The sequence below is a fragment of the Otolemur garnettii genome, unplaced genomic scaffold (genome assembly GCF_000181295.1).
Source record: "Otolemur garnettii isolate 467f Iridium unplaced genomic scaffold, OtoGar3 scaffold00140, whole genome shotgun sequence".
Lineage (NCBI taxonomy): Eukaryota > Metazoa > Chordata > Mammalia > Primates > Galagidae > Otolemur > Otolemur garnettii.
The window spans coordinates 3,074,874-3,083,908 of NW_003852535.1; the positions used below are offsets into that span (position 1 = coordinate 3,074,874).

General features: G+C 38.4%; 1 protein-coding gene across 3 annotated transcripts in view; it reads left to right on the forward strand.

The window, feature by feature from the left end:
* The first annotated feature begins 638 nt into the window (after positions 1 to 638).
* LOC100965662 (solute carrier family 22 member 24-like) overlaps positions 639 to 9,035 on the forward strand; it is a 59,585-nt gene continuing 51,188 nt past the window's right edge. For all 3 annotated transcript variants that reach the window (XM_012810615.2, XM_023518428.1, XM_023518429.1), the window contains exons 1-2: positions 639 to 1,166; positions 2,513 to 2,616. In XM_012810615.2, the coding sequence (XP_012666069.2) occupies positions 765 to 1,166; positions 2,513 to 2,616 (506 nt within the window). In that variant the 5' untranslated portion in view covers positions 639 to 764. The remainder of the gene's footprint in view (positions 1,167 to 2,512; positions 2,617 to 9,035) is intronic.

The following is a 9,035-nucleotide window of genomic DNA, read 5'->3' on the forward strand; positions in this document are numbered from 1 at the left end:
AGATTCTGTGGAGCCTAGGACTTTGAGATACAGTGAATAAGTGATACATTGAGATAGTGGTGCAATTGAACTCCATTCTGTTGAGAGACTGGACAATAAAGTGAGACTCCATCTCTGAAAAAGTCACTATTTCCACCCGCTCAGCCTTTTATACTCATTTTGCCACTTCAAAAGTTTTTTTTTTTTTTTTTTGAAACAGAGCCTCAAGCTGTCCCCCAGGGTAGAGTGCCATGGCATCACAGCTCACAGCCACCTCCAACTCCTAGGCTCAAGCGAGTCTCCTGCCTCAGCCTCCCAAGTAGCTGGGACCACAGGCACCCACCACAATGCCCGGCTATTTTTTGGTTGCGGCCATCATTGTTGTTTGGTGGGCCCAGACTGGATTCGAACCCACCACCTTAGGTGTATGTGGCTGGTGCCTTAGCCACTTGAGCCACAGGCACTGAGCCTCAAAAGTTTTAAAATGACTATCACTTGTGTGATTTGAACTTAAGGAAAAGTTCATTTATAGAAAGAACATTTTTACCCAATGTTCCCTTTTGTTTAACTAAGATTACAAATTTTCATTAATCTTTAATCAAACTTCAGTCCTAGCCAGTCAAAATCTCTTTTTCTTTGCTCAAAAACATCATAAAGCAGTTTGCTTTTAAGTATGAATCAACACAGGATTAGTATGCGTTTAGTAGAAGGAAACATTTTCTCCTTGTGAACTGATCTCCATAAGGTCACTGTGCTGACTCTTGGGGATCACCTGTTCAGTTTCGATGGCCTTTGAGGCACTGCTGGATCAAGTTGGAAGCCTGGGGAGATTCCAGATCCTTCAGCTGGCATTCTGTTGCATCATCAGCATCCTACTGTACCCTCATGTTCTGCTGGAGAACTTCACTGCAGCCATCCCTGGTCATCGCTGCTGGGTTGACATCCTCGACAATGACACTGTTTCTGACAATGACACTGGGACCCTCAGCCAAGATGCCCTTCTGAGAATCTCCATCCCGCTGGACTCCAACCTGAGGCCACAGAAGTGTCGTCGTTTCATCTATCCCCAGTGGCAGCTCCTTTACCCAAATGGAAGCTTCTCAAATATGAGTGAGCCAGACACAGAGCCGTGTGTGGACAGCTGGGTGTATGATCGAAGCTTCTTCTCCTCCACCATTGTGACTGACGTAAGAAGCTTCACGTTCTCCTTAGGCTATTCAGGGGTTTGGAGGCAACACAAAGAATGCAATTGCTTCACACATTTAGTCCCCAGATGGGTACTGCCATCAGAACTTTCTTCATTCCTTGACCAGGTAGCAATTGCTATCTACATTACAGTGCAGTCAAGTGTATAAGTATTAAGGGTAATAAACTGAAAAGGTAAACATAAACCTGATATTATGTTATTTAATCTAGTGAGAAAAACCTATAATATTTTAAGTAGGAAAATGTCATGCTAGGTCAGATGATCTTAATATTCATTGCCAAACTAAAACACAGAGAAAATAAACCAGAACCTCTGGGCATAGAACATAGGCACCAGTAGCTATGAAGCTTTTTGAATGAGTTGATATGTGATCAAACATGAGCATTATTGTAGTATTTGAAATCACAGATAAGGGAAGCCAGAGGCAGAGCCGTTATGTAACCTATGTGCTGAGGGTGGCTGTCCTACAAAATTTTGCACACTGTTTTTAAAATTTTGATAAAGAATTTTTAATTTGTGGTTTTACTGGTTTTTAATTATAATACTTAATGAAAATATATGTTGATACAAAAAAGGGAGTTCATGGTGTGAAGATAAAATGAGTAAAGAGACATAGACTTATAGATATAGGCTGTTGGAAGGTTATGAATTCAGAGAAAAAGTCAGGAGCACTTAAACTGGTGAACTTGGTTCAGTATATTCCAAATGTGGGCTACTAGAGGACAGTGTCTGTATGGGTAGTGTCTGTCTAGAGAGGGAAGCAAATAATCACAGCAGAAGGTCATGCACATTCTATGTAGGAGTTTTGAGTCAGTATTCACTAATGGGCTCAAAGTCTTTTTTTTTTTTTTTAACTTTTTTTTTCTTTTTAATGAGACATAATCTCACTAGGTCGCCCTTGGTAGAGTTCTATGGTGTCACAGCTCATAGCAACTGCCAACTTTTGGGCTTATGCAATTCTCCTGCCTCAGCTTTCCAAGTAGCTGGGACTTCAGGTACCTGCCACAATGCCTGGCTAATTTTTGGTTGCAGTTGTCATTGTTGTTTGGCAGGCCTAGGCTGGATTCAAACCCACTAGCTCCAGTGTATGCGGCTGGCACCCTAGCTGCTGAGCTACAGGCCTTTTTAACTTAATTTTTATTAAATCATAACTGTATACATTTATGGGGTACAATGTGATGATTTGACATACCATGTGGAATTCTAAAATAAAACTAATTAACATAACTATCACCTCACTTGTTTTTGTGGTAAGACATTTGTGATATACTTTTAGTTGTTTTGAAATGTTTTGAGGTCCACTATTCTACTTTTTTTCTCTTTCAGTGGGATCTAGTATGTGAATATGAGTCACAAAAATCAGTGGTTCAATCTCTATTTATGGCTGGAACCATTGTGGGAAGTTTGATATATGGCTATCTTTCAGACAGGTGAGTGTCACGTTATTTTGTTTTGAAGTATTCATAAAGTGATATATTTATTCCTTTATTTTTGACACATTTGCTTAGAGGCATGCACCTTGCATTGTGTTATGTGCTAACCTCTATTTCTTACTCTAGGGAGCTAAAAGTAAATACAAGTGCTTGATATGTGAATTGGAAATTATAGTTTTCTATGAGAAATCTATTTGTTGTAGTGCATAAAGGAAGACATGAACAATCTGAATCAGATCCAACAAAGCTTCAGGAAAAGATTTTTGGAGAAGATTATAGACTTTTCAGTTTATGAGTGGGAGTTAGCTGATACAGGGAGAGGAATGGGGTTTGAGGCAGAAGTATCTGCATGTTTAAAAGCACAAAGTGTGAAACAGCATTATTGCCCTTGGCAACATTCTGAACCACCTAGACTTGAAAATGATTATGAACACTTTTCATCATTTATAAGAGTCACTCTTATAAAATCTGTGCATTATGCAGCAGTGTGGAACTGACAGTGGTAACTCATTGTACTTGTAATCTGAATGCTGATCTTTGTGAAATGCCTTTAATAAAAAATTTTTATAACCAGGAAAGAATCATAAAATTTAGGCCCAAGGATGATTTAGGTTGGATATAAGAAGATTAAAGCTTCCTGAATGCTGGAGTAGTTTTTTCAGAGGCCTCCGTGAACCATGTCTGTCACATGGGCGTGCCTCCCACAGGATATGGAGGGTGCCCAGATGTTCAATGCCATTTGGCAATCTAAATTAAAAATTGTGACCTTTTACTTTATTGAAGTTACATATATCCTGCATAGACTTCTGAGTCAGCGCATTTATTTTCCTTAATTTAAAATTTTTAAAAATTATTTTGCATACATAATAGTCATATTAATTATAGGACTGATGATGCTTTGACACAGGCACAGAGTGTGTAAGGATGAAATCAGCATAGCTAGGATATCCATCACCTCAAGCATTTACCATATAGATGTCAGGAAAGCATTCAAAATATTCAACATCCCTTTATGATTTAAAAAAATTTTTGAACACATACCTAAGTAATGGGATTGCAGAGTCAAATGGGAGGTCTACTTTTAGTTCCTTAAGGATTATCCATATTTCTTTCCCCAAAGGCTGCACTAGTTTGCAATCCCACCAAAGTGCACCTGGGTACCCCTCTCTCCATACCCATGCCAGCATCTGCAACTTTGGGACCTTGTGACACAGGCTACTGTCACGGGTTTAGGTAGACTCTCAAGAGGATCTTAATTTGCATTTCAGATGATTACAAATGATGATCATTTTTTCACATATTTGTTGGCCATTCATCTGTTTTCTTGGGAAAAATATCTGTTTGTGTCCCTTGCCCATTGATTTATGAGGTTAAAAAATTCTTTTACCATAAGGGCATTTGCAATCAAATGTTTGTGGCAGCTGAATTCACGATAACGAAGAGTTGGAAACAACCCAAGTGCTCATCAACCCATGAAGGGATTAATGAACTGTAGTATATGTATATCATGGAATAGGAATCAGCCATAGAAGAAGATGGAGACTTTGCATCTTTTGTATTTACCTAGATGGATTTGGAGAATATTCTGCTAAGTAAACTATCATCAGATGGAGAAGCAAGTATCCCATATACTTGGTACTAATCTGAAAATAGACCAACAACTACAAGCCCATATGAGAGAAAAACACAATTAAATTCAAGAAAGGGAAAGGAGGGTTTCATTAGTTCTCACCTTTGGGCTACAATGTAGGGTTATATGGCACACTTCCAGGGTAAAGGACTCAACTACAATGCAGACTTTGGATATTACCTTACAAACTCAAGTAGTGTAAGCTAATTGTATGTATCCTCATAGTAACAAATAATTTTAAAAATTCTGAGAGAAACTGAGTAAAGAAAGAACAATATTTCAACACAATAAAAGTCATTTATGATAAAAATGAGGGAATCTCTGCATTACTGACAAATAACCACTGTTTCTGTTAGAAACCTTTTGGAAATATGTGACTCACTCCTTTAAAGGAATAGTCTGGTAGTATTTAACTCTTATTGCTATTGCCATACACCAAGTTTATCTCTGTTTTCTCAAGCTTGAAACTTGTTTCACTATTTCTTCCTCCAAGATCTAGATGAGACTGGGTAGTGTTCCAGTACACTTTGAATAAAACCCAAGTTACTTTCAAGTACTACCAGGGCTGAGATCTGGCCCCCATTTCCTTTTCTTACTTCATCTACCCTCTTGAGTCTCTGCTAGTCTTCAAAACACCAAGCTGGTTTCCCTCACAGAGTCCTTACACTTCCTGTTCTTTTGCCTGTCACACTGTTTTCCCTACACATTTCTTAGTCCACACCTAGTTACTTAAACTTCAATTTCACACACTGAAATATCCTTTCCCTGACTCCCTATCTAGTGTTGTCTTTACCAAAGTTATTCTCATTTCATTTCCTAATCTGTTTCTTTTTTTTTTCTTTTTGTAAACAGAATCTCAAGCTGCCACCCTGGGTAGAGTGCCGTGGCATCATAGTTCACAGCAACTTCCAACTCTTGGGCTCAAGTGATCCTCCTGCCTCAGTTTTTCTATTTTTTAGTAGAGATAGGGTCTTGCTTTTGCTTAGGCTGGTCTAGAACTTGTGAGCTCAGACAATCTACCTGTCTTGGCCTCCCAGAGTGCTAGGTTTATAGGTGTGAGCCACTGCATCTAGCCCCAATAGTCACTTTCAATAGAAATTTTTTATCATAGCCTTTAAAAAAAAATTAAATCATAGTTGTGTACATTAAGGCAATCATGGAGTACAATGTGCTGGTTTTACATACAATTTGAAGTGCTTTCATCAAACTGGTCAACACAGCCTTCATGGCATTATCATAGTTACTGTGTTAAGACATTTATATTCTACACCTAGTAAATTTCACATGTACACTTGTAAGATGCACCATAGGCGGGGTTCCACCAATTACTCTCCCTCCACCCATCCTCCCACCTCCCCTCTCTCTCCCCTTTACCCTTCTTCTTGGGTTATAATTGGATTATAGCTTTCATATAAAAGCTATAAATTGGTTTCATAGTAGGACTGAGTACATTGGATACTTTTTCTTCCATTCCTGAGATACTTTGCTAAGAAGAATATGGTCCAACTCCATCCATGTAAACATGTAAGAGGTAAAGTCTCTATCTTTCTTTAAGGCTGCATAATATTCCATGGTGTACATATACCACAATTTATAGATCCATTCATGGGTCGATGGGCACTTAGGCTTCTTCCATGATTTAGCAATTATGAATTGGGCTGCAATAGACCTTCTGGTATACATATCTTTGTTATAATGTGATTTTTGGTCTTCTGGATATATACCTAGTAGGGGAATTATAGGATCAAATTGCAGGCGTATTTTTAGATCCCTAAGTGATCTCCAAACATCTTTCCAAAAGGAATGTATTAGTTTGCATTCCGACCAGCAATGTAGAAATGTTCCTTTTTCTTCACATCCACACCAACATCTCTGATTTGGGGATTTTGTGATGTGGGCTAATCTTACTGGAGTTAGATGATATCTCAAAGTACCTTGATTTGCATTTCCCTGATGATTAAGGATGATGAGCATTTTTTCGTATGTCTGTAGGCCATGCACCTATCTTCTTCAGAGAAGTTTTTCTTCAAGTCCCTTGCCCACCCTGAGATGGGATCACTTGTTCTTTTCTTGCTAATACATTTGAGTTCTCTGTGGATTCTGGTTATTAAACCTTTGTCAGAGACATAACCTGCAAATATCTTCTCCCTTTCTGAGGGCTGTCTTCTTGCTTTACTTACTGTGTTCTTGGCTGTGCAGAAGTTTTTAGTTTGATCAGGTCTTAGTAGTGTGTTTTTGATATTGCTTCAATTGCCCAGAGGGTCCTCCTCATAAAATATTTGCCCAGGTTGATTTATTCAAGAGTTTTCCCTGCACTTTCTTCTAGTATTTTTATAGTTTCATGTCTTAAGTTTAGATCTTTAATTCAGTGAGAGTCTATCTTAGTTAATGGTGAATGGTGTGGGTCCAGTTTCAGTCTTCTACAGGTTGCCAGCCAGTTTGCCCACCACCATTTGTTAAATAGGGAATCTTTTCCCCACTCAATGTTTTTAATTGACTTTTCAAAGATCAAATAATGGTAAGTATCTGGGTTCATCTGTTGGTTCTCTATTCTGTTCCATACATCTATCTCTCTGTTTTTGTGCCAGTACCATGCTGTTTTGATCACTATTGATTTATAGCATAGTCTGAGGTCTGGTAGCACAATTACTCCTGCTTTGTTTTTATTTCTGAGTAATGTCTTGGCTATTCAAGGTTTTTTTTCTGATTTCATATAAAACAAAGTATTATTTTTTTGAGATCTTTAAAGTATGACAGTGGAGCTTTAATAGGGATTGCAATAAAATCATGTATTGCTTTGGGTAGTATGGACATTTTAACAATGTTGATTCTTCCCAGTCATGAGCATGGTATGTTTTTCCATTTGTTAACATCTTCATCTATTTCTTTTCTTAGAGTTTCATAGTTCTCTTTATCATGTCCTTTGTTAGGTAAACTCCCATATATTTCATCTTCTTTGGCACTACTGTGAATGGAATAGAGTCCTTGGCTATTTTTCAATTTGACTATTGTTCGTATAGTTGATGCTATTTCAGAACTTGAAGCCCAAGTACCCATCGACTCACGAATGGATTAATAAATTATAGTATATGTACACCATGGAATACTATGCAGCCCTAAAGTAATATGGAGACTTTACCTCCTTCATGTTTATATGGATGGAGCTAGAAAGTATTCTTCTTAGCAAAGTATCTCAAGAATGGAAGAAAAAGTATCCAATGTACTCGGCCCTACTATAAAACTAATTTATAGCTTTCATAGGAAAGCTATAACCCAATTATAGCCCAAGAATATGGGAAAAGTGAAGAGGGAGGGGAGGGGAGGGAAGAGAATGGGTGGAGGGAGGGTGATTGGTGGAATCACGCCTATGGTTTATCCTAAAAGGGTACATGTGAATCTTTCTAAATGTAGAATATAAATGTCTTAACACAGTAACTAAGAAAATGACATGAAGGCTATGTTAACCAGTTTGATGAAAATATTTCAAATTGTATTTAAAACAGCACACTGTACCCCATGACAGTATTAATGTACACAGCTATGGTTTAATAAAAAGAAAACCCAAAATAGTGAGCTCTATTATTCCTGCTGCTGCTGCTGCTGCTCTGTGCTGGGGGGTACCACCTCTCCCTTTCCCATATGCTTCCTTCAGTCCACCATTTTCTCCCTATGCTACGGAATCAGCACAGACCTGCAACAGCCCACACCTTGTCCACACCTTCTCGAGAAAACACCCAAGAATCTGGACTCCATGGGGGAAGGCTTCCAGACCTCAGGGTGAGAGTGGAGGGGAGTGCTGGGAGCTCAGAATTGCAGGTAGGGAATATATACAGTTTTATGCCTGGCAGGAGTGTGCCATGGTACTCTAGTAGGGGAAGGAGGTCTGGTTTTTAGAGGTTCTCTCCCGTGGGATAAAATTGGAGGACATTTAAACTCTGCTCACTTGTTTGTAGAAAGTATACTGCAAGCCATTTTCAAGGGGGAGGGTACTCCTGTCTGCTTGGTGATGGATTTTGTGCCTTTTGTTTGTATCCTTGGGATTGTAGCTCGCCTCAGCAGGGTTGATGTTCATTCTTCAACCTTCTCTCTTGGCTCAGCTCCAAACCATCAGCTTACTTGCTAAACTTCTGTCCTTTAACTCTCCTTCTGAATGGGAGCCTCTGTGGAAAGTTGGCTCCAGTTGGCCATCTTGACTCTACCACCTATAACATAGCCTTTTAAATGTTGTACCCTACTAGGTGGTGATGAGGTTCATTTTGGAGGCTATTGAAATAGTGTAAAAAAAAGATCTTAGGAGTATAAGTTAAAGGGAGATCCTTGGAAACAATAGCATGTAGTTGATTTAGGATAGTTTTAGTGGTAGACACAAAATGAGTCATTAATAGTTTAGATTCTTTTCCACTATTGAAGTACTTGTATGGAGGAAAATAAAAGTATCCAGGGGATATAGGTTTTGGCCAGAAATCAGTAGTAAATTCTGATGCCACTATGCAAAATGGGAGAGTACAATGAACAACATAAATTGGAGAAAACAGTCAAAAATTGCTGAATTGCATTTGCCTCTTAGATAAGCATATGTGGTTACAGGTAAATAGTTATATATATTGATATATGGTCATCACAAAGGTCAAGTTTATTTATTTATTTATTAAAAGATAACTATGTACATTAATGCAATTCTGGGGTACAGTGTGGCGTTTTCATATACAATTTGAAATATTTTCATCAAACTGGTTAACATAGCCTTCATGTCATTTTCTTAGTTATTGTGTTAAGACAATCATAT